The sequence below is a fragment of the Rattus rattus genome, chromosome 2 (genome assembly GCF_011064425.1).
Source record: "Rattus rattus isolate New Zealand chromosome 2, Rrattus_CSIRO_v1, whole genome shotgun sequence".
Lineage (NCBI taxonomy): Eukaryota > Metazoa > Chordata > Mammalia > Rodentia > Muridae > Rattus > Rattus rattus.
Genome location: NC_046155.1, coordinates 29,085,794 through 29,113,737, shown reverse-complemented (window position 1 = coordinate 29,113,737; position 27,944 = coordinate 29,085,794). Strand labels below are relative to the sequence as shown.

At 46.3% G+C, this 27,944-nt stretch overlaps 1 protein-coding gene across 1 annotated transcript; it reads left to right on the top strand.

Moving 5' to 3' along the window:
* The first annotated feature begins 1,824 nt into the window (after window positions 1-1,824).
* Window positions 1,825-27,752, top strand: Ak3 (adenylate kinase 3). Its single transcript, XM_032891773.1, has 5 exons — window positions 1,825-2,611; window positions 12,035-12,154; window positions 22,029-22,201; window positions 23,005-23,123; window positions 25,579-27,752. Exons 1-5 carry the CDS (start codon window positions 2,461-2,463, stop codon window positions 25,697-25,699), a joined length of 684 nt encoding a protein of 227 aa, XP_032747664.1. The 5' UTR covers window positions 1,825-2,460; the 3' UTR covers window positions 25,700-27,752.
* Window positions 27,753-27,944: the final 192 nt, after the last annotated feature.

The window sequence follows — 27,944 nt, the reverse complement described above, 5'->3', positions numbered from 1 at the left end:
TATAGTTAGGGAGACACTTCAACCTACACCACATACCTAGAATCCCTCATCCACTCTGTACATCCTAAGGGCTTGAAATGTTCTGGAGTTTAATGTGACAGAACAGTGACCCTTAGTGTCTCATCAACAGACATTTATTGAATGCCTACTACACACAGGACACTCGTCTGAGCTTTCTTCAATACAAATGGAACTGTATAAACGTTTGGCTGTAGGTAGTTCAGGCACCCTTGCTAGATTGAAAATCAAATTAACTTGGTGTTCCAACGCTATCAATAGTGTAAGCTAAACAGGAAAACAAAGACTCAAATACATACCTGTGTGTGTCGAAATGACTGCCCGGAGCCCAGTTGCCAGGAGACATCCCAGTTTGGCAACCTCTTACTCCTCTGTAATCAACAGCTTTGAGGGAAGCCGGAGTTGGCAAGCTCCTGTGGGCTTGTTAAAGTGACCACACTCTCTCCTTCCTCCCGCCCTCAGTCTCTAAACACCTCACATTTTATATACTGGTTGTGTTTGCTTCTGTCTTCTCTCCCCAGTAGAACGTTAGCTCCTAGAGAACAAGCAATGTGTCTTTCTGTTCAGGTTTGTGTGTGTGTTGTAGCTGCTCCACCTCCTACCCTGACGACTGTTTGAACGTCCCCCCACCCCCAACGCACCCCCATAGTAGAAATTTCCAAAGACTTATTTTATGGAAATCACAAATGTTTCCAACTTCGGAGATTGGAAATGCTTTTTGCCACCATCATGTCTTCTGGATATGGTGTTGCATAACCTGTTCTTGCCCAGACCTTGCCAGTCTTTCGTTTACTGCCTCCCTGTCTTTCCTTTCCTCAGGGTACTCTCATGCTCGCTTCCTAACTCCACACACAGGCATTGACTGTAATTTCTTTACCTTTACTCCTTCTCGTGCAGTCAAAACAACTTGAGAGCAGCTCATTTGCTTAAGTACCGGGTTGTCTGCTTCACCTTGCCACTCAGTCTTCTCTCTGAGCAAGCAAACCTCCCTCTGCCCCACCCCCAAATAATGTTTACTTGGAAACTGCAAGTAGTTTTGAACCAGTCATTTGGCAGCCTGGGGGACGGGGGTGGGGTGGGGGGGTAGGGGGGGCGCACGGACAGGGGGGGGTGGGGCGGCGACGACACACACTCGTGATGTTTCCTTTAGAGACACCTTTCTGTTTTCCCTGCGCCCAGCACATGGCCAGTGGGCAACGTTCACAGAACACTTTCCTGGAGCTGGTCTTGTACAGGCAACTCACATACCTTTCGACTCCACGCTAATCTCCTGCGCCCATTTTGCAGATAGACTGCGACTCAATCGCTTCTCTTCAGCTTCCGTTCCTATGTCACTCTCCCTCTGTATTCATTCTGTTTCCAGAGCCAATGCCAGGGCTTCGCTGCTCCCTCCCACAACTTCGGTTTAGCTGTTTGTTTTTCCAAGACAGGGTTTCACTGTGTAGCCCTGGCTGTCCTGAAACTCACTCTGTAGACCAGGCTGGCCAGGAATCCAGAGACCTGCCCACCCCTAGCTGGGATTAAAGGCTTATGTTACCACTACCTGCTGGTTTGTTGTTTTTATTCACAGTGCTGTTTCAAAAGACCTTACTCGTTTGCTTCCACCACTGGACAAACAAGCAAGCAAGAAAACAAACCACCAGCAGCAGAAACTCGGGTTTGTTCAGCATAGCATTCTCAGAGGCCTCTAAGAACAGTGGCACACAATAGGCACTGGGTGACTCTTCTGCAATGAATGCATTTCTGAAGGCGCTAGACCTTTGACCCCTGCGGAAGTAACAAAGTAACAGTGGAAGATACTTTTGGTTCTGAAAGTGTATTTCCAGGGACACATACTTCATTTGATAAAAACTTCAATGAGGACGGTTCAAGGTCACCCCTGGAGGAAAAGGAAATGGGGCGGAAAAAAGGTCAAGGGAGGATTGGTGTGAAAAGGTGGGGGGACATCTGATGAACCAGGGGGAACAGAGGGAATACAACATGGGCCACCCTGCTTCCTTTTTTGGGGTCTGAGCAGGACAGAATCTGGCTCTTAGAAAAGACTAAGGGTGAAAAAGATGAACACAGAGAAAAAAATGAAATCCAGCCACCCAAAGATGCCAGCGAGAGACTAGAAGTAGAAGGGGGTGCTTAGAGGTTGTCTACTGGGGAGAATGCAGACGGGCGCAGCCTGCAGGCTGGGACCAGGCAGCACAGGGCACGAGGGTCCGGGAATGCCAAGAAGCGCGGGGTGGAGCCCAAGGGAGTGGGGTGCAGGGGCGCGGAGGGGCGGTGCAGCAGCTGGCGGGGCGGCCCCGGTGGCCGTCGCTCACTTCCGGGAGAGCCGGGCGCCCTGGCCACCGCCCGCTTGCAGTTGCCAGCGGGCCAGGGCCTCAGAGCCTTTGAGCGCCCAGGCCAGGCCGCAGTTCAGCGTCTGCGCAGCTCCGGCCACCGCTTGCCACCATGGGGGCATCGGGGCGGCTGCTGCGCGCGGTGATCATGGGGGCCCCAGGCTCCGGCAAGGGCACCGTGTCGTCACGCATCACCAAACACTTCGAGCTGAAGCACCTCTCCAGCGGGGACCTGCTCCGCCAGAACATGCTGCAGGGCACAGGTGGGAGCCGAGACCGAGGGCTGGCGGCGTGCGATCGTCCCAGCGGGGCTTTGCGGGCCGGGGTCGAGGGTACTGCGACGCGGGTACAGTGCTCCCCGACTTCGCCTGGGGAAAGAGCCGCTGCGCCCCGAATCCTCTGGCCTCCGTGGGCAGCTTCGGGTAGATTGCGAGGGGTTGTGTGTGTCGGGGGAGGGACTAGGAAGTTCAAAGACTGAAGGAAAGCCCTTGGCTTTGTTTTGAGAAGCTCCTTCGACCCGGCTGGCAGCTGCTGTGGGGTCCATCCGGTGGGGGGGTACGGGGGGGGGTAGCTGTGCCTGCCTCTCCACGTGTCCTTGTACACAGAAGGCACGCTTTGGCTCTGCCCATGTTAGCTTTTCCCCCCTCCCGCCCTTGGTAAGCTCCGTGGGATCTTGTAATTCTGACCTTTCTCTCTGCAAGGTCAAGTATTACTTATTTTCATTGCAGTCACAAGGTTGGCTTAGGTTTTGATGTTCCCAGACATTTCTTAGGCATTAAAGTTATCCTTGTAGCAGTTACATAAACGATTGCTGTGTTTCTCCTGCCAAATTCTTCTAACTCAGCACAAAAATCTAGTCAACAAACTACACTTTACAATGGGTGGGTTTGTGGTAAGTTCTACTTTTAAGAAAAGCGGTTTTTTTTTTTTAATTTATTTTATGAGACAGTGTCATTTGATGTTGCCAAGGCTAACTTTAACTTAAATTTGACATCCTCCTGTCTCAGCCTCCCTAGTAAGTGCTGGGATTACAGGCACCAGTCAACTAACAGCTGTAAACTATTTTTAAAAAGCTTACACCAGATGTGTTTCTCCACAACAGTGTTAACCTTCAATTACAAACTAGTGCCTATTTTGAAATTCATTTGAAGCTTATTTACACAGAAATAATACCTGTTCAAGGAGAGAGAGAGAGAGAGAGAGAGAGAGAGAGAGAGAGAGAGAGAGAGAGAGAAAGAGAGAGAGAGAGAGAGAAAGCGCTAGCGAGCTGGGGAGAGAAGGAAAGACAAAAAAGTAAAAAACAAAATTTTCTCTTAGTCCTACCTCAGCCTGGTTCCTCAGAGCGAAACAATGTATTTCCTTCTGGAAATGTCTTTGTGTAAAGCTCATTCATACAACCTCAGTGTATCAAGTTACCATATATTTACTCTACATCCGTGTTTTCACACTCGGCATTCAGCCGGTCATCCCATATGGAGACGATGTCCACTGTACTGTTTACCGTGTGTCTGCTGGATCTACCAGGATGTATTTACCTGTCCACTCCCTCCTGGTGGGTGTATAGCTAATATCTAGGAAAGGGTGTTGCTTTGGTTTTTGTTTGTTTGTTTAAAAAACATTCAAATGAGGGGGGAGTGGTTAACCCAGTGTTTCCAGTCTCTTCAGCTGGATCTTCTGTGCCCCTGGAGTATGTTTTTATTCTCTTCTAGTGTTGACTGTAAGAAATAATAAAGGTCGCAGTTAATTAAACTTTATCGAAAGGTTGTTTGACTCTTGCTAAATGTTCTCAGGGCAACAGATTGCAGTGTTAGTTACTGCAAACAGTCCCAAGTCCTGAAGACTGCCCGGGTTCGTTTGCTGCCATCCAAAGTACAGAAGTCTTTAGGGATGACCTGCCTACCGACTCGGAGCTGGCCTGACTCGGGGTGGCGAAGAATGCTCATTGACAGGAAAACATTTGAAGAGAGTAAATGAAAGGGCATCTAAATAAAGTTTTGAAAAACGAAGAAACCATGCTTCTTGCTTCACTTTAGCACCTGTTAAGCATCAAGCTGACCACTACCTGCAACTCTGTAACACAGAAAGCCACTAGAAGACGGAGGAGAGAAAACATACAGAGTTGTTCAGCTGCCCACTCAGTAGGTTTTTGTGTTAGCAGGGTCTCACACAGTTGCTCTGGCTAGTCTTAAGTTTGTAGCAATCTTCCTGCCTCAGTTTCATCAGTGTCGGAACTACGGATCTGGATCCGCCAGGCCCTGCTAGAACTAAAGTTCACCAGGGAAGTCTTTGCAGGTCAAAGTTCAAGGTACACACAGGCAGCTGAGTCTTTGCTCAGCTGGGAAAAGTTACAGATCTCAGAGAGAAGACCCAGCCAGGCCCCTTGGGATGATTTCCACCGAGCCTCGCTCATCTAGCTGACACTTGAAATCCAGAACGGGCAGGTCCTGGGATGTCAGGGTCACTTGTAGGAACAATCCCTTAGTAAGCACAAAAACCAAAGCTTGGGATGGGTCATGAGACTCTTCCCACAGATGTTGTGGCTTATTACATAGTCTTATTAAGTGGTATCTGACAGATCCTGTGTAGGTCCTTTGCAAATTTATATTAAGAATATAGTCTATATTCTCTCTATATATTGAGAATATATTCTCAATAAATATTTGTGAATGGACTGGATATTTTCCACAGAATCAAAAAAAGAAGATATAATCTGGAAAAAAAAAAAAAAAACACTACTGAAAACAAAATCCGAAAATGTGCTTCGTGTTTTCTGATGCTGTCACAAGGCAAGACGAGACGAAGGAATGAATGAACAAATGAATGAACAGATGGGAAAGGAAGGAAGGAAAGCCTGGAGAGTACAGAAGGGGAGCTGACATCCTGCATAAACGCCTCACCAGGAGAGGCGGTCACTAGCCCTCTGGTGCTCTCTCCTTCCCCTCTGTGGCGCCGTGTGCAGTCGGTTGAGCTGCTGTTATTAGCCTTATTGCTCGTGTGCCGTATTAGCCTTATTGCTCGTGTGCTGTGAGCATGCTTATGTATCAAATCAGATTCAATGTCACCCAGACTGCACAGTGAATTTAGACTTTGCCGGTTGTCGACTGTTACATCTCCTTCAGGGCCAGAACCCGAATCTCAAGCTTTGTGCATGCTCATCAGGCACTGTACCCCGGAGCTGGCTCCTCAGAGCCCGATTTACTGGATTTCTGTTCTCACCCATTCTTTGCTGTAATAAAGAGCGCTGTGCATCTGAAGAGCTGGTGGTAGCTTTGCTTATTTTCCTTGGAGTAAATTCCAGGGGCGGAATTTCCAGGAACTGCCAATCAGTTCATAAAAGTGCTTTTTATAACCCTGACTACACAATGTAGAATGCGTTTGGTGGCCATGGTGATAGGATCCGTTCCTTCCAGCAGTGATCATGTCAGTTACCTACTTTGAAAATGCCAGATGTGAATAGTATTCGCTAAGACAGGAAGTCTATGTGAGAAAAACATTCATCTCAGAAGAGATAACGACTCTGGAAACGCCAGTTGCCCTGTTGACAGTAGCAGACCTGGGCACCTTAGATTACTAACCAGGACAGAGCGGTCAGACAGCTACAGTCTGAGACTTACATAGTTACCGTAATCCTCCCAGTCCTCTCATGAGAAAACCGAGTTCTCAGAGGTCGAAGAATTCCCTTAGTGATAAGCAGCTTTTCTGTACTCACCCAGGCAGCACATATCCTGAAGTGGCCATGATACAGAACCATTAGTATGGGCCTAGACAAGGGTGAGAGTCAAATCATATACACAACAACCAAAATGGAAATAAGCCGCATTTTCTGAGGTACTGGGGTGGAAACCCAGGCCCCGAGAGTCAATTATATATATTTTTCCACAGTTCAGGACTTCCCAAACTGAGGTTCATGATGTAATTTTGAGTAGATTTTTTTTCTAAAAAAAAAAAGTTATTTCAAAACATATTTGCAAGAAACCCTACCTTATTATTTTATGGATATTTAAGCGTACTGATTAAACGGTGTTGCTAAGGGGGACGGTGACACTTCATCTAAGGCAGACATAGTAAGCTGAGAGTGTAAGCAGCAGAGTCTGGTCTGCTCATTGGTGGGTGCTTTATCTGTAATGCCAGAGCAGAGGGCCGGCCATTTAAATCTCCTTCGCTATCCTCTGTTCGGAGGGAGAGCCTAACTCAGTAGATAGTCTTGGGCCCCCAGGTGTCCATATGGCCAAGTATCATTGTGTAGACCCAAGAGACTAGGTGTGGAGAACTACCTCAGATTGAGGTAGAAGAGGTTATTTTAATAAAGTTAATTTGTAATAGTCAATACGTTTGCTTGGCTTGGAATTAAAAAAGAATCAAAACGAATATTTAGCCATGAGAGCCTTGTGAAACATTTCATGCACATGCCAGGCAGTGGTGGCACATGACTTTAATTCTAGCGCTTAGGGGGTGTGGGGGCAAAGGCAGTTGGATCTTAATAAGTTTGAGGCCAGCCTGGTCTACAGAGCAAGATCCAGGACAACCAAGACTACACAGAGACCTCATCTTAAAAAACCAAAAGAAAGAAAGAAAAAAAAAAAAGAAAGTAAGTTAGTTATTTCATGCACACATGACTAGATGCTACTCTGTCTTCCCTTAGTATGATGGTTCTCAACCTGTGTGGGTCAAAACCCCCTGGAGGTTGAATGACCCCTTTCACAGGGGTCACCTAAGACCATCAGGAAACACAGATATTTACATTACGGTTCATAACAGTAGCAAAACTACAGTAATGAAGTGACCACAAAATAATTTTATGGTTGAGGTCACCAGGATATGAGGAACTGCATTCAGGGGTCATAGCACTAGGAAGGCCGGGAAGCACTGCCTTCGAGTTTTCTGGAAGTGGTAGCACAGGCCACTCACAGTGTGTATGCTGTCTGGGAGTGCCCTTCATCTCTCCCAGCGTTGCCTTGTTGAGATGATTCGTGTACCTTCAACATCTAAAGTGTATGTAAGATCCAGTGCACTTAGTATGTCACAGAGTTGGGTAACTGTTACCACAACTGATTTTAGAACATTTTTATTACCCACAAAAAAACCCTCATACCTATGAGACACTCCCATCCCCACCCGCCCCACCCAAGCCTCTGGCAATACCTGCTGTATGTCTCAATTCCCACATTCTGGACATGTCGCAGGAATGAAAATCATTGGCTGTGGGTTTCTCCTGGCTTTTTTTTTTTTTTTTTTTTTTTTGAGCTGGGGAACAAACCCAGGGCCTTGTGTTTGCTAGGCAAGCGCTCTACCACTGAGCTAAATCCCCAACCCCGGCTTTTTTCACTTAACATAGTAATATTTATTTATTTGTAGCATGTTCTTAGGCTGTTGGGGAAGGCTGGGGAGGAGAGATTTGAGGTGTGGCCTCTTGCCTCCAAGTATGTGTATGTGCGTGTATATGTACATTCATGTGTGCCACACTATCTATGTGGAGGTCAGAGGAAACTTGGGGGTGGGTGGATTGTCTCTCTCTATCATGTGGGTCCAGTAAGGTTGTATGGTTCAATGGTAAGCGTCTTTGACCTTGAGCTGTGTCTGCTGTTTGCAGAGTGTCTCACTATGTAGCCCAGGCAGATGTGAACTGGGCTCAGGTGACCCTCTTACCTCGGCCTCCTGGGTGACTGAAACTTGGGATGAATGCCACTGTTCCCAGTTTAGGTTTTTAAGGGTTCCCTCATGTTGTAGTATTAGTACTTCATTACTTTTTATTATAGTATGTGATTATGTTAAAATGTGTTCATTATGTAATGATGTTTGAATTAGTTTCTCTTTTTCCATTATTTTGTATCTAAATAATTCAGAGCAATCTTAAACAAACAAACAAACAAACAAACAAAAAAACTCCAAAAGATTGGTTTATGACTACTGCCACAAAAAGTAAGCTTCTGATAAATTGTTAGGTTTTTTTTCATTTTTAGTGTAGAAAACAATGTGTTTCCTTTGTTTTTTTTATGCATATGTCGTTGTTCTTTGTTCTCCGTCATCCCCCACAACACACGGCCCCCCTTTGTAGATCATTTAATAAAACACCACAGCTAGAACTCAGAGAATCCTCACCCGTCTGTCTGACCACATATCCATCCACCCACCCAGTGTCTGTGGGTCCTTTAGGTGGACACAGAGTAGAGATTCCACTGAAGGTGCTCACAGTGAGGGTAGGGGTCTGGGTCAGGCAGGCACGTGGATGTGTGTGTGGTCACAGTGGCTGTCATAACAACATACCGACTGGATGGCTGACATAGCAGAGTTGTTTTTAGAGTCTAGAAGTCCAAGATGAAGCCTGTGGGGGAGCTGGTTCCTAGTGAGGCTTGCCTTTCCGGCAGGTAACCAGCCACCCTCTCACTTTCTCCCCGGTGGCCTTTCTTCTGTGCTCGGCACTCCCACTGTCTCCTCGGAGTTTACAGTTTCTGTCAGATTGAGACCCCACCCTATGACCCCATTGGACATTAATTACATTCTCAAAGGAAATACAATCTGAATATAGTGAGACATTAGGGTTAGGTTAGAGTTTCAGTATATGGACTTCGGACTGAAGTAGCTCAGTCCATAGCAGAATGCAGACTTGTGGCTTCAGAAGAGGGATGGGGGGGACAGAGACAGAGAGGGGAGCTTGCGGTATATGGAAGCCTTAAGAACTTCTGGTTACCAAGGAAAGGGAGGATGTCTTACCATAAGAGTCTGTGGTGGTTTGAATATGCTTGCCCCAGGGAGTGGCATTATTAGGAGGTGTGACCTTCCTAGGTGTGGCTTTGTTGGAGGAAGTATGTCACGTGGGGGTGGGCTTTGAGACTCTCCTTCTAGCCACATGGGAGACAGTCTTTTCCTGTTGGCTTTCAGAACAAGATGTAGAACTTTTAGCTCCTCTAGCCCCATGCCTGTCTGGGTACTGTCATGCTTCCTGCCTTGATGATAATGGACTGAACCTCTGAACCTGTAAGCCAGCCCCAATTAAATGTCCTTTATAAGAATTGCCTTAGTGTCTCTTCACAGCAATGGAAATGCTAAAAGAGAGTCCTTTAAAAATAATGTCTGTTTTCATTGCTATAATCAAAGACTAGACACTGAATAATTCATATATAAAAAAACGAAGTTTATGTAGCACATAGTTATTGGGATTGGAAGTCCCACAGTCTCAGGCTGTACCTGGGTTTGTGCTATGTTATACCTTGCAGGCAAATGGGTGCATGAAGGAGAGAGAAACCACAATAAGTAGTCACTTAGAACTCATCCGACATCATAAATCTCTTTACAAGGATGGAGTTAGGACCCAAACCTCTCAAAGGTTTTCCTGTCTCTCAACATTGTTTCTCTGGGCATCAGATTTTATAATGAGTTTTGGCTCATGAACGTCTGGCCACCCAACACATCTGTATCTTTCGATTTGTTTATTCTGGACAAATCACATAGTTATGAATCAGATTATCTAACTAAAGAAGGAGCAAGGGAATTGTGCAGAGGTTAGGAGGGCCATGGTGTGTGAGTGTCCTGGAGGGAAGGGGCGAGTACGGAAGGGAAGAGGTAAGATGAAGACACACCATGTGGACCGTGTGGACCGTGTGGACCGTGTGGACCGTGTGGACCGTGTGGACCGTGTGGACCGTGTGGACCATGTGCATGCTAGGCAAGCATTATGCCACTGGCAGACCTGTGGAACTGGGCTGAAATCCTGTCCTGAAGCACAGCGAGGAGGTAGATGGGGACAGATAGGTCTGGAAGAAGAAACCTTCTAAGCTGCATCATCCTGAGGGGAGAGGGCATATAGTAGTGGGAGGGAGGAACGATGGCCCAGGGGAGATTTTTTGTGGTTTTTTTTTTTAAATGTAATTCTCATGAAATACTCAATACCGTGAAGTATTATAACAACTATGTAGGGGTAGGTGAGATTTAAAGTAATATTCATGGGCCAGGAGAGATGGCTCAGCTAGTAAGAGAACTGCTGCTCTACCAGAGGACCAGGTTTGATTCCCAGCACCACATGGCAGCTCATAACTATCTATAACTCCAGTTCCAGGGGATCTAAGGCTCTCCTTTGGCTTTTTTTGGGAACCAGATATGCATTCAGCACCCAGACATACATGCAGAAAAAACAACCATACACCTATTTAAAAAAAAAAAAAGTAGTCAAGAGACATATGAGAGCTGTGTCATGCACATGGAATTGTCCAAAGGCTATTTTATTTAGTTACTCTAAAATTTCATGTGTGTGTGTGTGTGTGTGTGTGTGTGTGTGTGTGTGTGTATGCACATGTAAATGCAATTCCCTTGGAGACCGGAAAAGGGCGTTGAATCCCCTGGAGCTGGAGTTACAGGTGTTTTTAAGCCACTCAGTACGGGTGCTGGGAACAGAACTCAGGAACTCTGAAGTAGCAGCAAAGTGCTCTGAATAGCAGATCCACAACCTGCCTCCCCCAAAGAGAGTTACTTTAATGAGTTTGGAGAACACCCTCAGAAAACAGGTCCTTTCCTGGGCATTGTTTTGAAAACTTGACGGTAGCTTGTCAAAAGGCAGGTGGTACAGTACTGATAAATTCCTGGTTAAAATTCAGAGTGTAGCTATTGTCCACTTGTTCTTTGGGGTGGGGCCTCTCACTGGCCTGGAGTGAGATCTGCCAAGTGAGGTAGGCTCTGTGACCAGCAAATCCAGGGATCCACCTGCTTCTGCCGTAGACATGTTCATGCCACCACAGCAGCTCCTGCTTTCTGTGGATTCTGGGGACTGAACTGAGGTCCCCACGCTTCCAAGGAAAGTGCTTACGGACTAAGCTATCACCCTTGCAAGCCCTTCTGTAGTTTTTTCCTACCAAAAGTTTTTAGAAGCTATAGGAAAATGAAACACGCAAACATTCGTTTATATTGTCATATACACTACATGATGAGAAGTAGCCTTACTTTTGTAAAAATTGAGACAGGGTCTCTTGTAGTCTGGGTGGGCCATAGGCTCTCTGTTTAGCTGAGGCTGATCTTGAACTTCTGATACTCCCGCTTCCACTAACCTGATGCTGGGATTACAGGCTGTTCACTCACTGTGGTCAGTCTGTGCTGGAGAGCTAACCAAGGCTTCACTCATGCTAAGCAAGCACTTTTAAAACTCAGCTAAACTTACTCCCTTACCTTTTCCTGCCTCTTAGGGCTTTTGATGTTTTCGTTTTTTTGAGACATGTCTTTCTGTGTATCTCTGGCTGCCTAGAATTTAAGGTTGGCCTCAAACTTGCAGAAATCCTCCTGCGGTGGCCTTCTGACTGCACCACCACACCACTCCCATTTTGGTTTTGTTGTTCTTTTGTGATAAGAGCTCATTCTTTAGCTCTGGATTGCCTGGGCCTTGCAGACCACGTGGGTGTTGAATGTGGGGTAATCCTCCTGTCTTTGCTTCTCTTTGGTTTGCTTGTTTTAAGGCAGGGTCCTCTGTAGCACAAACTGGCCTCAAACCCATTTATGTACCCAGAGCTGGCTTTGAACTCATCTTCCTTCTCCTACCTGCTGGTATTACACATCCATCATAACCTATGCTTGTAGCAAAAAGAGCTGTTGATAACACACTTTCCCATGGACCTGAGGCCCAGAAGCATCCTATAGATAACTAACTCCTGAGATCTGGAACAGGACACAGTAAACACACTTACTGGATTTTCTCCCTGTTGTAGAAATCGGTGTGTTGGCCAAGACTTTCATTGACCAAGGAAAGCTCATCCCGGATGATGTCATGACTCGGCTGGCCCTCCATGAGCTGAAAAACCTTACCCAGTGTAGCTGGCTGTTGGACGGTAAGTGCACTGCCCTGAGCATCTCTGCAGCTGACGTAATGAGTGCTGGCAGGAGAATGAGCAGCTGGCACGACGGACAGTCAGTCACTTGTGAGTCTATCTTTAAAATTTAATCAGTTAACTGGTCAACTTATTTCATTTTTGAGAGAAGGTATTACACATCCCATACTGGCCTCAATTTGCAGTAGAGCTAAGGAGGAACTGCTTTGGATCTTCTGGTCTCTGCCTGCCAGGAGCTGGGATGACAGGAAGGGGTTGGGGACAAGCTTGTTTATGTGGTGTCCTGATTCCTTGGGGCCGCCTGCATGCTAGGCAGGCACACTACCAATTAAACTATACCCAAGCCTGTGATAGAGCAGGTAGCTGCTTGCTTCCTTTTCTCATAGAAAAGATGGATACATGGGTCAACACTTATTCTCGGGTTAAATGAAGCCTTGCTTCTCTGAGATGCTGGGATTCAGAGGCATTCCCAGTGGTAGGCAGCCTGTGTGGGCCTGTTTAGCTGAAGGAACGAGGTGCTTGAAGGTTGAGTAAAGACGCTGCCCAGCACAGGGAAGTGGCATACTTTCCAAGAGACCAGCCCATGGCCATCAGTGGAGCATATCTGGGGACTGGGCCAAAGGCAGGCACCCGGGGAAGGACGTGGAATGTGGAATATTTGTTTTTTATTTCTTCTTTGTTGTACTGGAACAATGCCTTTTCCTTTAGAAAAACTAAAGCGGGTGAAAATGTATAAGGGTGTGTATAATGATCACACCCTTCTACAGCACTACTTTTAATGGCCTCTCTTTAATTCAAAGAAGCATTCTCTACAGAAATGAAAACATACACACACACACACACACACACACACACTTCCACTCATTATTAGATGTTTTGTTCTCCCTACCAAGTAATATCTAATATTGTTTTTCTTTCTATATTATGTTAGTCAGGTTCTTTTGCCGGTGTGACAAATACTTCAGAGAGACAACTGGAAAGTGGGATGATTTATCTGGGTCCTTGGCTACAGAGTTTTCAGTCTATGTGGCACGTAGCCCGCTGTCTCTGGGCCTTGTTGAGAGTGTGACTGAGTCGAGGCTGCTCTCTTCATGGTGTTCAGGAAACTCTGATGAGACAAGCAGCAGCTAGGGACCGTATACCCTTCAAAGGCACGCCCCCAGTGACTTGCAAGCAGGTCCTACCTCTCACATTGACTGCACCTAGAGATTAATCACGAATGGAGTCAGAGCCATCTCTCAATGACTGGATCCGCCAACTGGAGACCAAGACTTCAACACATAAGCTTTGTGGAAATGACACTTATTAGCTAAACTGTGGCACATACACAGAGAGGGACACATACTGTGATGGCTATTCTTGCATGCCAACTTGACTATATCTGGAATTAACCAAAACCCACGCAGCTGAGTTAGACCTACAATATAGATGTAGACCTAGAACAAGACTTAAGGCTAAGCAGGCTCCTGGAGATAAAGTGTAGTCTGGCAGGAGGTACACCACACTACTAAACTGCTCAGTGAACTTGCTAATTCAGTCACGCACACGGCTGGGGAATATATGTGGGAATGGATTTTAAGGGCGTGGGATAATGGTAAAAGGAACATAAAACTGAAACAGGCTGAGTTTGTTGACTTGGGCCCGCTGAGTGAGAGATTCTCGGTTTAAATATGGAAGCTTGCACAATTGAAAACGATGTCAACATTTATTTGAATGGTTGGCTGAAGCATTTCTCAAAAAATAACTTACTAAAAGGAAGTTAGAGGTGCCTTTGGCCCAGTGTCGAAGAGTAGATTTCAAGGCTCAGGAAAATTAGAATGCTAGGGTGGGTACGCTGGGTAAAACCTATTCCTTCATATCGGGAAGGGCCAGAAGATAGGCCCTTCACTAATCCTGAGAGATGCAAAATGGTGAGAGGGGCACCAGCACATTTAAAGCACTTTGCTGTCACCCCTTTTCCCTGTGCCAGGCCTTAGGGATGGAGATGCCTACTGAGTTGTATGGATTAAATGCAACAGGTTTAACTGGGACCCAAAGTAAGAGGAGTCAGGCAGCAGCACTGAGTGGCCAAAATCAAAGTGATCGTAGTTATTGTGATGGGCAGCACAGACAAAGCAATGTCCATGAAGGCCTGACCTGGGATGATCAGCTCAGGCAAAGTGATTTTTATGGTGGCATGACTCATATGGACCTTCGGTGCTGGCAAATCAATCACAGGGTTTACAGGCATGAAATAGATAAGACATCTACTGCATTTCTGTTTGAGCTGTATAACTGGAAAAATTCTCAAACCACTAAGAAAGGCTACATTGGATGATGGCAAAAGGGAGTCTTGGACCATGAACCGTTTCCAGACGTGAGCCTGTTTGCAGACCCTTGTTCCCACCTGTGGACTGAGGAGTACAATGGTTGGAAAGGGTAAACGGAAGCCTTAAGAGTTACAACTACCAGGGAAAACAGTGAGTCCAAAACAGTAACACATCCCTGGAGGGACTGCAGAAATCAGTGCCACCACCAAGGACTAGAAAGATGCAGGGGTGGTGGCTCTCATTACATGTCCCTTTAACTCTCCTATCTGGCCAGTGCAGAAGACAGGTGGATTATGGAGAATGGCAGCTATTAAAAACCAGATCAAGTAGTGACTCCAACTGCACCCGAGGTGCCAGATATGGTATCCTTACTTAAGCAGACTGCCTCAGGATTTCTGTTGCTTCCAGGAAACACCAGGACCCAAAAGCAAGTTGGATAGGAAAGGGTTTATTCAGCTTACATTTATTCCATATCAATGTACATCACCAAAGGCAGTCGGGACCCGGAACTCAAGCACATCAGGAACCTGGAGGCCAGAGCTGATGCACAGGCCATGGAGGGGTGCTGTTTACTCACCTTCGTCCCTTGGCTTGTTCAGCCTTTGCTATAGAACCAGTACCACCTCCCGGGGTGGCACCACTCACCTCGGGCTGGGCCCTCCACCACTGATCACTAATTAAGGAAATGCCCCTACAGCTGGACCTCAAGAAGGCATTTCCTCGCCTGTGGCTCCTTCTCTGATGAATCTAGCTTGAGTAAGTTGACACAAAAACCATCCAGTAGACAGAGTAAGACATTTCTTGGTACATGGTATGCAGCTCTTGATCTAGCAGATGTGATGTTTTCTTTACACCCATTCTCAAGGACCAGCAGAAGAAATCTGCTGTCATTTGCAAGGCCAGTCGTTTATCTTTATAGTTTTACCTTCTGGACAGGTTAACTCTCCAGCCATGGGTCCTAACTTAGTTTGGAAGGATCTTGATTGTATGTCCCGTCCACAGAACGTCACTACCGGTTTACAACAGTATGCTGATTAGACCAAGTGAGTAGGAGGTAGCAACCACTCTTATTTGCCTGTTAATGGTCATGTCCGAGGGCTTACTGCCTCTGTCTGCTAACCTAGTCCCAGTTCTGGTAGCATTTAGCCTTTTTTTTTTTTTTTTTTTTTTTTTTTTGAGCTGGGGATCGAACCCAGGGCCTTGCGCTTCCTAGGCAAGCGCCTACCACTGAGCCAAATCCCCAACCCCAGCATTTAGCCTTTGTACAGTCTAATGTAAGCCTAGAATGTTTTCAGCCTCAGAGGCTTACTGTTGAATAATCTCACCCCTCTCTTGTCTTTTCTGATCTCTGGCTGGCTGGTTCAACTCAGCTGATCTGCCTCAGAACTCCTCTCCACACTGACTGATTCAATCTGGCTTCTCTGGGCTTCTTCTGAATTGCTCTGCTTGGCCTCATACTAATTTTGGCAATCTAATCTTCTGGTTCCTCATTCTCTGGCTTGTTCTGTCTTCACCTGTGTCCAGCTTGCTTTCTCCTAAACCTGTCTCTGTAAAACTCTCCAGGTAAAACTGCCCCTTTTTTCTCTTTCTCTCTGCACTGCTCTCTTACACAGCTTCCCTTTCTTCCCCACAACCTCTGACCTATCCTATCTCTGACTCATTCTGTCAAATCTTTCTCTGATTCATTACTTTTCCTCCCACTCAATCAGACATCATTTTTAAACATGGGTGCTTCCTTCTACAAACTAACCTTGCCTTCATTTTTGGGTATTAAGGGTGTGTGTGTATTCCAGCCAGAAAGACTAAAGATGTGTGCTAAGAGCTGAGCCACACGACAGCTAGAAACACCCCCACCCCAGTGAATAACAATTTCAGTGTTCACAGTGTGATCACATACCCTGCAATAAGCCGCTTTGGACTTGTTGGTAATATGTGTGCACATCAGAGGAAGGGAAATAAATCCAACTGAAATTCAAAGGCCTTCCACTTCAGTGAAATCCTCAGGAGTCCAGTGGTGTGGGGCATGCAGAGATATTCCAAGGTGGAGTTTGAGTTATACCTGGCCTTTCCCACCACCAAGAGAGAAGCACAATGTTTAGGGGCCTATTTGGATTTTGGAGATCGTACACTTCTCACTTGGGTCCGTTTCTCAGGCCCATTTACCAAGTGACCCAGAAAGCTGCTAATTTTGAGTGGGGCCTAGAACAGGAGAAGGTTCTTCAACAGGACTAGGCTGCTGTGTAGGCTGCCCTACCACTTGGACCTGATGGTGCTTGAGGTGTTGGTGGCAGATAGGGATGCTGTTTGGAGCTTTGGAAGGCCCAATAGGTGAATCACAGAAGAGATTTTAGATTTTGGAGCAAGGCTCTACCATCATCTCAGACAACTATTCTCCCTTTGACGGTGGCGGGCAGGGGAGAGGGAGAGAGAGTGTGCAAGCGCTTTTGGCCTATTTGTGCCTTAGTGAGAACTGGACATTTGCCAGTAGGCCACCAAGTTCCATGTGACCTGAGCTGCCCATCATGAGTTGGGTGTTATCTGACTCACCAGGTCATAAAGTAGGACGTGCACAGCAGCAATCCATTATCAAATGAAAGTGCTTTTCATATGACATCTGGCCCAAGCAGGTCTTGAAGGCATAATCAAGTGAAGAAGTTGCCCAAATGCTAAACATGCACCTGTTGCTTCATGGGGTGTGCCCTGTGATTGGTTGACTAAGGAAGAAAAGACTGGGACCTGGTTCTGCACATTATAGAGGCAGAACTGGACACATTACACACCCAGAAGTGGACAGCTGCAGCATTACAACCCTTTCTGGGACAACCCTAAAACTGGTGAAGGGAAACCTTCACAGTGGGCAGAACTTAGGGCAGTACACATGGCTGTACATTTTGTTTGGAGGGTGTAGCTAAATGAGTGATTGCTCGTTGATTCATGGGCTGTCACCAGTAGATTGGCTGGATGGTCAGGGAGTTGTGAAAAAGTATGATTGGAAAATTGGTGAGAAAGACATCTGGGGAAGAAGATGGATAGATCTCTGCAAATGGATGAAGGATGTGAAGATATTGTGTCCTGTGTAATGCTCATCGAAAGATGACTTCAGCTGAGGAGGAGTTCAATAATCAAGTGGGTAGGATGACCAGTTCTGTGGACAGTCAGCCTCTTTCCCCGGACATCCCTGTCATTGTTCAATGGGCACATGAACAAAGTGGCCCTGGTGGCAGAGATGGGGGTTATGCTTGGTCTCAACAACATGGACTTCCACTTACCAAGGGTGATCTGGCTACAGCTGCATGCCAGGTCTGCCAACAGCAGAGGCCGACACTGAGCCCCAGATATGGCACCATTCCCAGGGGTGACCAGCCAGCTACCTGGTGGCAGGTTGACTACACTGGATCACTTCCTCCATGGAAAGGACAATGTTTTGTTCTTAGTGGAGTAGATACTTATTCTGGTTATGGATTTGCCTTTCCTGCATGTAATGCTTCTACCAAAACTACTATCCAAGGACTGATAGAATCCCGTATCCACCATCATGGTATTCCAGGCAATATATTTTCTGATCAAGGACCTCACTTCACAGCCAGAGAAGTGCAACAGTGGGCCCATGACCATGGAATCCATGTTTCCTGCCATCCTGAAGCAACTAGGAGGATAGAAAGATGGAATGGCCTTTTGAATACACAACAATGCCAATTAGGTGGCAGCAGCCTGGATGGCTGGACAGGGTTCTCCAGAGGCAGTATATGCTTTGAATCAGTGTCCAATATGTGGTATGGTTTCTCCCATGCCAGGATCCACAGGCCCAGGAATCAAGAGGTAGAAAAGGGAAGAGGCCCACTATCATCCCTGGTGACCCACTAGGAAAGTTTTTGCTTCCCGTTCTCATGATCTTAAGTTTTCCTGGCCTAGAAGATGTGGTTCCAGAAGGGGGAGTGCTCCTGCCAGGAGACACAATAAGCCTTCCAGTGACCTGGAAGCTCAGACTTCCCCTGGCCACTTTGGGTTTCTGATGCCCTTAAACCAACAGGCTAAAGAAATGTGTTAGGAGAGATGATTGATCCAGATTTCCACAGGAAAACTGGATTGCTTCTCCACAACAGAGGTTAGGAAGATGAGGTCTGGAATGCAGGAGATCCTTTAGGGCTCTCTTGGTGTTCCCATGTCCTGTGTTTAAAGCTAAGGGCACTCTAACAATCTAATCTGGGCAGGATGACAAAGGACACAGACCCATCAGGACTGGAGGTATGGGTCACTCCTCCAGGAAAAGAGCCAAGACTGCTGAGGGAGGAGGAAATAGAATGGGCAGCAGAGGAAGGTAGTAATAAACACCACCTAAGGCCACGTGACCAGTTACAGAAATGAGGATAACTGACACGAATGCTTCCATAATATTTTATTAAGAATGTGTCTATACAGATATTTGTTTTCTTTCCCCCATTTTTGTCATATACCATCAATCGAGAGATTATCACTGGTTGTCATATTAAAGTCTTGAGATACTAAAAGAATGTCCCTTAAAGGACATTTGCCACCTGTTTTAAATTAATGTGTTTGCAGTTGTATGATGGACCTGGTTAAATATATAATGCGTTAGTGATTGTGTGTGGGATAGTTATTATTTAGGCATTATGACCTGGTCGTTTTCATTTGGAAATTAAACATGACAAAGTTGAGAAAGGGTGGACTTGTGATGGCTGTTCTTGGTTGTCAACTTGAGGACATCTAGGATTAACTAAATCCCAAGTAGCTGGGTACACCTGCAGGGGATTTTTTTTCCCCTTGTTTCATTTGAAGTGCTAAGACTCTCTTTTAATCCAGATCGTTTAAGGTGGAAAGATCCACCTTAATCTGGGCCATATCTTCTGCAGGCAACCTATATAAAACACTTGGGAGAAGGAAGCTTCCTCTCCTTTGCCTGCTTGCCCTGGCTCTCCCACTAGCAAGTCCATTCCGTCACTGGCATTAGAACCTAGTTGGCATATACTGAAGTCTAGCTGAGACATCTAGCCTCATGAACTGAACAACTATTAGATTATTGAACGTTCAGTGGGTTGACAGCCATTGTTTGGGTACCTGGATCATTGCCTATAAGCCATATATATATTTCCATATCCTCTGCCATTGCTCAATGGGCACATGAACAAAGTGGCCATGGTGGTAGTGACTGAGTTTATGCACAGGCTCAATAACATGTACTTCAACTCACCAAGGCCGATCTGGCTACAGCTTGGGTTGCAGCTGGGTTTTCAATGTTTGGAATGATGGTGAAAAGAATGTTTCTTCTCCTGTCCTAGGGCATTTTGATTCAGGTCTTTTATCCTAATGGATGTTTTGTTCTGAGTTACTAAAGATAAAACATTTTTTAAAAAATTGTGTAGAGTGCTTTTCCTGAACCTATGTATGTGTACCACATGTGTGATGCCCTTAGAGGCTGGAAAGGACATCCAAGCTCCTGGAAGTGGAGTTACCAGTGGTCGTAGGTGCTATATGGGTGACGGGAACCGAACCTGGGTCCTCTGCAAGAGCAGCAGTATGACACTGTAGGAAGAACTGGGTCAATAGCGAGGTATTTCGGTTAGGCTTTTTTCAGTGCAAACTCTTTGGGCACACGTGTAGTGCTGCGTTAGGCAGCTTGTCTTCACATTTCCCTGCCACTGCTGGACTGGGCACACAGCAGGGCATTTGCTCTGCCTCCTCCCTCACTCGTAAATGGGGTAACAGCAGCACTTGTCTAATGCCTATTAGGCACTTGAGAAATGGTCCCTGTAAAACACATAATGTTCGGACTCTGGCACATGAAAGCATTCTGTGCATTGATATTCTATTAAAATTCTAATAAAGCATATTAAAATGGTTTCTCTCAGATGACTTACTTCACACAATTTATAGTAGATGCTTGTTTTTCCCCAACTTGGGGCTATATAAAAGTTACAGGCTGAACCTCTTGCCATTACTTTCCATTTGGAGGCTATTTTCCCTCTGTCCAGGCTTCTTGTCATTTTATCACATTATAAGGTCTACGTCATGAACAAAGTTCTCCATGTTAGCAAGATGTGCTTTTGCTCCAACAAATTATTGCAAATGCATTCTAACCTTTATCACCTTTGAAAAAATGTTTTAGCGTTTCCAAGTGTTCTCGACAGAATGTCCCTCGTCATAACATTACAAAGTAAAGAATTTGGGATCAGAATATTATTTCAAATTCCCCAGTGTACTTGGGGAGTCAGTAATCATTCTAGTTGCGTTTCTATTTTTGAACAACACTGTTTAAACTATTTCAGCTGCGCTGGCTGAGTATCCCATTTCTCAAACGTCTCAGACCACATGCCAGCTGAGCATTCTTTAGCACCCTAAACCCCAAACCGGACACTCTGTGACGTCACTGGATCTAGACGTCTGGATTAGGGATGTTCAGACCGGAACTGCTTTGCATGCTGCCCTGTACTTTGCTGTCATATTCTCAGCACAGCTTCCTGAGGTTTTGAGTGCAACCGAAAATGTCCTCTGATTCATCCTTTTTTGTTTTTTTGCTTTTTGTTTTTGCTGTTTTTAAAAGATAGGGTCTTACCGTGCAGCTCTGGTTAGCTTGGAACTCCTAATGTAGACCTGGCTGGCTTGAAACTCAGAAATCAGCCTGCCTCTCTACCTCCCGAGTGCTGAGATTCAAGGTGTGTGCCACCATTCCTGCCTTATTTAAATTTGTGTTGTGTGAACTCACCATGTGTGCAGGGTGCAGGAGAAAGCCAGCAGTCAGATCCCTTGGAGCAGGAGTCACAGGTGGTTGTGAACCACTGGACCGAGGGTACTTTGTGTTGGTTTTGTTATTTTGTAGTTTTTGGCTTTGTGTTTGGCTGTTGTTTTAGAGAACCAAGTGTCGTGACTCATACTGGCTTCACTTGAGATGTATTTTTATCAGTTGCGCTTGCATGTTATGTACGTGTCCCATGTGCGCCCCTAGTGCCCTTGGAGGCCAGGAGGTCAAACCAGATCCTTCCAACTAGTGTTATGATGGCTTTGAGCTGCCACGTTGGGTCCTGGGTCCTATGCAAGAGCAGCGAGTGCCTTAAGTCACCAAGCCGTATCTTGAGCTCCTTTCGTTTGTTTTTGGAGTCTCATGTAGCCCAGACTGGCCCTTAACTCCATTAATGTTTAGCCAAGGCTTTGAACTCTGGGACCTGTCTCCACTTCCCGTGTATTGGGATTACAGGTGGGCCATCGACCCTGTCTTGAGTTCAATTTGGCTCGGAAGCATGGAGATTCTGGTCAGATGGCAGGCCGACAGTCTTCCCTTGCTTCTCCTCTACTCAGGCTTCCAACTCTTTCACCAAGGTTTTCCAGCCACGGGAGGGCAATGTGCTGTTTATTCAGAAATACTATCACATGCACTCTCAAAATGTTTGACCAAATATCTGAGCACTGGGCAGCCCAGTCAAGTAGACAGCAAATGTGTTACATCACAGCTCCGATCAACGTGCCTGCTGCCCTTCCTTGGGTTCATTTGCCTAACGCCTTTTCTTTCTCGCCTTCCCGTCCCCTCCCTCTCCTACTCCCCTCACCTAAAGGATTTCCAAGGACACTTCCACAGGCAGAAGCCCTGGATAGAGTTTATCAGATAGACACAGTGATAAATCTCAACGTGCCCTTTGAGGTCATTAAGCAGCGCCTTACTGCTCGCTGGATTCATCCTGCCAGTGGCCGAGTTTACAACATTGAATTCAACCCTCCCAAGACTGTGGTGAGTGACGACAGTGAGCTGCGTCCACCCTCACAGACACAGTTCTGTGAACTTGTCATACTTTCAAGACTCCTGATAGGGTAAAAGTGTGCTCCTGCTCTAACAGGACTGCTAGTCACTCAGAACTGCTGTGGCTGAAATATGAAAGGGCCCCTGACAGCTCAATGTGCGGTCTGCTTGGTCTCCAGATGGAGGCGGAACACAACTGGAAGAAGTGTGTCACTGGGTGTCTGCAGCTTATGCGCGATCCTTAGTTCCTTCCCCATTCTGCTGCTTGTGCATTCTGTGAAAAAACCCCACCTACCCACCTGCACCCCCAATCCAACCATGATGCTCTAAAGTCCAGGTTCATGAGCCCAAGCAGCCAAGATGTGGACCCTCTGAAACTATGCCAAAATAAATAGTTGTTCCCCTCCTAGTTGTATTTCTCAGGTATTAGTTACAGCAGTAAGAAACCTAACACAGAAAAAAAGCATTTATTATTTTTTACTCAGTGCCAGAGTGAGTGAAGGGCAGAGGCAGTGAGGATTTACAACACTGGCTTGCAGTTGGAATTCCCACCACCTCCAGTATCCCATCCCTGGGAGCCAACCCTTGAGGACCTGGGCCTGGGGGGTGGGGGTGGAGGCAAAGGCTTCCAAATCCACACCATACAGCATTATGTGAATGACCAAAGCTCTGCCTTTAGCTTGGATCCTGTTTACTGGGACATCAGCATGTGTTGTGATTGGTGCTTCAACAGAAGCTATCTGCTTAAATGAATACCGTTTTGCTGAGCTGACATTCCTCTGCTGGCTGCTTAGGGCATCGATGACCTAACGGGAGAACCTCTGATTCAGCGCGAGGACGACAAACCAGAGACGGTGATCAAGAGACTGAAGGCGTATGAAGCCCAGACGGAGCCGGTCCTGCAGTATTACCAGTGAGTTCTCGAGTTCCTCAGCCTACACAGCCATACATAACGTATGATTTTCCCTACGTTACAGCTGGATACTAAGCCACCAGAGGGCCTGATCCCAGGTGGCTTAAGCAATAAGGAAATTTCTAAAGAAGAGAAGACCAGAAAGTAGGCAGGGCTTCAGTCCCCTCAGTTTCCTGTTTGCCATTCATTCTTAGTGTCCCCTGCTTTTGTGTACTGACTTTGTCCTCCTTCCTGCATGGTTGCTGGTATTTGCCAGAAAGGCTGTATCTTCCTCTTTCATGAAGACTGAGTAAGCCTTTTATTAAGTAAAATTTTGCTCTGAGAATCACGCAGATGAAACAGAACAGCCACTAGTCGGGGAACCTCATACTTACTGCTGTGGGGCTGGGCTACTGCCAGTTCCACTGTCACTCGTGGGGCTTGGGAGGGTTGACATGGACGAGTCCATCTCCAGGCTTGGAGGCTCCACTTCCACCCACATTCTGCCATGTGCTGGGGCACTAAGTACAGTAGTGCCCACTAAGTGTGCCAAGAGAGGACCCTTAAGCAGAGACTCTCAAATGGCAGCCAAGCCCCAGGAGCATGTGTGTGGTCAGACAGCTTTGAAAACTCACTCACATCCCTCACACCGGCTTAAGCAAATGGTCTTAGGGGAGGGGTCCAAATACAGCCCGCTGGCCTAGGAGTTTAAGCACTGCAGTTAAAACTCAGCCCTCTCGGGTCCATTCCCTGTGCTGGCTTCAGTCACCAGAGGTTGCAATGTCTTCTGATTTTAGCTCAGCACCAGCTCAGTTAACGGAACAGAGGAGAGACATTCCGCCCCACCTCCAACTTCCCAGCGAAAGCCATGGGGCTGATGGTGATTAGCTCCAGTCATGCACTGCTGAGAGGCTCTGGGAACAAAGCTCACTAGAACCTCGTGTACTGAGTGTGGTCAGCCTGACTGCTCCACAGGACACAAAACAGAGGATGCTTTGTGTCTGGCCAGATAAAAACTACCACCAAGGGCCTGTGAAGAGAGGAAGTGCCTGCAGGGATTAGCTCTGTCAAAATGTGGCAAGTTCAGAAAAGCTACAGAAATCAGGGGCTGGGGAGTGTGGGGATAAGACGGGGGTCTTCCTTTTTGGGTGTCTGCCACTTCTTGCCAGAAATTCAAGCTTTTCTGCCTAAGATCCCATGCACAGACTTACCTCTAGGCTTACAGGAAAATGGGGAGAGCCTTAAAAAGAAGCTACCTCTAACAATAGCCAGTACTGTTATTTAAACGCTTACAGTTGTCCTACTCTTCCCAGCCATGGAATGTTCATCTGTTTGGAAACGTGATGTTCTTATTCTTTGGAAGACTAATTTTTGTAGCTGGTTCCATTTCATCACAGAGAAATTACAATTGGCAACGTTCACTTGGCACAGCTTGAGGAGTGAACAGTTAGGCAATGACACACTCCTGGTATCGTAGCTTAGCACTAAAGAGTCTCCCAGAGGCTCTCCTGTTCAAGGCTTGCTCTCCTGAAAGCTCTACCTGCCTGTGAATTTAGCCGCTAAAGGGCTTCTACTATGCAAATACTGCCTTTGCAAATGTTCTCTGTAGCACATGCTAATCTACTTAGAAAGCAGTCGCTATTATTAAGTTAACCACACAAATGTTAGAAGGTGTCAATAAAAGGACCCTTCTGTCCCAGTGAAAGCCCAGTGAGAAAGGCTGCACAGCCATCACAGCCTGCTTTTGGAAGCAATAAATCAAGCGTTATCTGCCCCATGGGTGACTTGCAAGCCAGTGTGCACACCCAAGAAATGTGTGTGGGTTAGGGGAGTTCAGGACCTTAAGGTGGTTCTATGTGGTTTGAGAAGCAAATCCTGGGATTCTGAGCACCACATTTCATCCATTCCCGTACTAAACACTGGAACAAAATAAATATTCAACCACTGGTCTGTTTAGTGACAAGCCAGACAATCCACAAGGATAAATGGAGAACCCTAACAGAAGAAACAGGTCAGGAAGGTGGAGCAGAGGGAAAGGGCAGCTTGGTCAAAGGTGGGACAATGAGTATTAGAGACTTCCATGGAGAAAACAAGGCCAAGGTGATGTGGCTGATGGGCTCTGCTTTGAACCTGCCAACCTGGGGATTGAGGCTGAGTACCTACCAAGAAGACAAGTGTGTCTGCACGGAGGAGCATCTGGACTTTTGGCATGATGCATGGCGGTAGTATACGTAGGCTTAATGAACAGCACAGTCTCAATATGACAGCTGACATCCTTTTAAAGAGCCCCATTCTTTACGCCACAGGATAAAACATGAGCTGCAGTCTAGATTTTGCAATGTTCAGCCAAGTTTCTTACCTCTGGATCAGAGACCTAAACACACAGGACATCTAAACTCACATGAACTTTACAAAAGTATATTAGGCACACGCAGACCTGTGTAGTCTACCAACCTATTTTGTTTTTCATCTTTAGGAAAAAAGGCGTGTTGGAAACATTCTCCGGAACAGAAACCAACAAGATCTGGCCCCACGTATACTCCTTCCTGCAAATGAAAGTTCCAGAAACCATCCAAAAAGCCTCTGTTACTCCCTGAGGAGGGCACTTGGCGGGATGAAGCAGGGCCTCCTCCTCTCCTCTCCTCGCCTCTGTATTTTGAAGCTCTTTTCCTAAGACTTCTCTGAAAATTATGATTTAGTCCTAATGGCTCTGCCTAATGAGTCAGATACTAAGGCTGACCGTGTGTTTATCTAGTTGTCTTCCACGGATGTGCAATTCAAAACGTCAGACATGTTGAAACAAACAAACTCAGAGCACAATTAAGAGAGCAACTGGTAATCATCTAACCTTTGTTCAGTTAGTCAAAGTGGTTGATCACATTTTCATGTTTTTCTGGAAAAGCTCAAGAAAAAATTACATGTCACTCGAGGCAGCTAAATATCTCATTGGAGGCTTTTGCATAAGGCAATGCCCACTGCAATCGAGAAAGATGCTTTCTAGCCTGGGGATGTGGTATTGGGAGATGCTGTCTATAGAGTCCAGAAAGAAAGCTACGAGCGTTACAGATGCCGCTAGCCGCACACTCACTGCTGCCTTACAGCAAGAGCCAGGGCACAGGGGCCAGGCTGTGCGCCCTCTACTTACCCAGTCTGCTATGAAAACGCAGCTACTGGCACTTAGGAACACATGACTTGGATCTGGATCGTCCTCTTTTTCAAACATACGTGGACTGAGATATATGGTTGTGTTCACTGACTTAGGTACTAGGAGCAGCACTGGCAACTGACAATGGAATGAAGTCCTAAGTTCTCACAGGCCACTCAGGTGGAGGACCATGTTTTAGGACCTACCACTCAGTTTCCCACTCTGATCCAAATGGACTGCCTGCCTTGATGAGCAAGACAGTAAACAGAAAACTAAGGGGTAAGACACAATACCCATGGCAGTTTGCCACTGAGGAAGTAGATGGGGCACGGGGACAGCCCCTTGACAGAAAGACCAATCGACAGGTGTAGTAACAGAAGGATTTTGCACAGTGGGTTCAAAAGCACTGTAAAGGAGCTCCCTTAAGGACATTTTATACCTGGGTTGAAGTTCTAAATTCAAGATCCTCTTGTCTTGGCCTCTCTCAGGTGCTGGGATCACTGTGCTACAGCTTCCCACCCTACCTTAAAGGGAAACAACTCCTCAGGTTCCGTCTAAGCAGCCTCCCCTTCTACCTACAGTGCTGGGATCCAGTCCAGCCTGTGCACCGGGCAAACATCCTACTCTGTCCTTGCTCTCCAGCCCTTTTTGTCGATGCTGTTGGTGGTGGTGACGACTCAGTTTTGTTTTGACAGTTTGGTTTTAGTTCTCCTGAACTATGTAGACAGGCTGGCGTCAAACTCAGAGATCACCTGTCTCTGCTTCCCAAGTACTGAGGTGAAAGGTGTGTGCACCAGCAGGACACCCAGCCCAAGTCCTTAGTTTTTGAAGCGGGTCTTACTATGTAGCCCAGGCTGGTTTGAGACTATTATAGTCCAAACTGGCCTCACATTCATCATTCATGGTCCTCTTGTTTTAGTCTCCTGAGTGCTTAAATTACAGGTGTGTACCACTAAATCAACTCTGAGAACCTATTTTAAAATGTCAGTCACTTTAGTTTCCTTAGTGGGACAAGGACCTGCCCTTACATATTGTGGCCTGAAGGGACAAAATATGAGAAGTTTAATAAAAGGACAATTCTACTGTTTATTTTCCTTGGTGCTAAATTAAAGAATCAAGCCCTTGTTCGAGCCTTTGAAATTTTGGCCTACTTTATTTCAGACGCTCGAAATACAAATGCCAGCAAATGGTTCTGATATATTTGAGAGTGGGAAGGAATCTCTGATGTTTAAATTTCACTGTTGATCTTTCAAAATGGACTAGGCTTAGGATTACAATGAACATTTTGTCCTTTGTCAGTGTTTCTCTACTGCCTTATCTGGATGTTGATAACCACTTTCTAAACGCTGCTGTCAAGTACCTAAGCCTGGAACTATCCACAGGTTGCAGCAGTACTGTGGCTGTTGCCCTTTGCCCCCGGCCCTTTACAGGGCCCTAAACCCCCTTCCTGTCTGCTGCCACAATGTCTCACTGGTTTCTTTCTAATAAATGGTCTTCAAACATTACTCAGGCTGTTTGCATTTTGATCTTCATCTCCAGCTTTAGAAACATAGTCAAAAGGCTTTCGAGACACTGTTGCAAGATAATGGAGGTTAAAGAGGGTTAGAGAACATGAAGTAACAAACACTCCCCCGACCTGTGACCAGACCAACCAAGGTTTTCCATTTCCAGTCTTTCCTATTAAAACAAACAAAGGG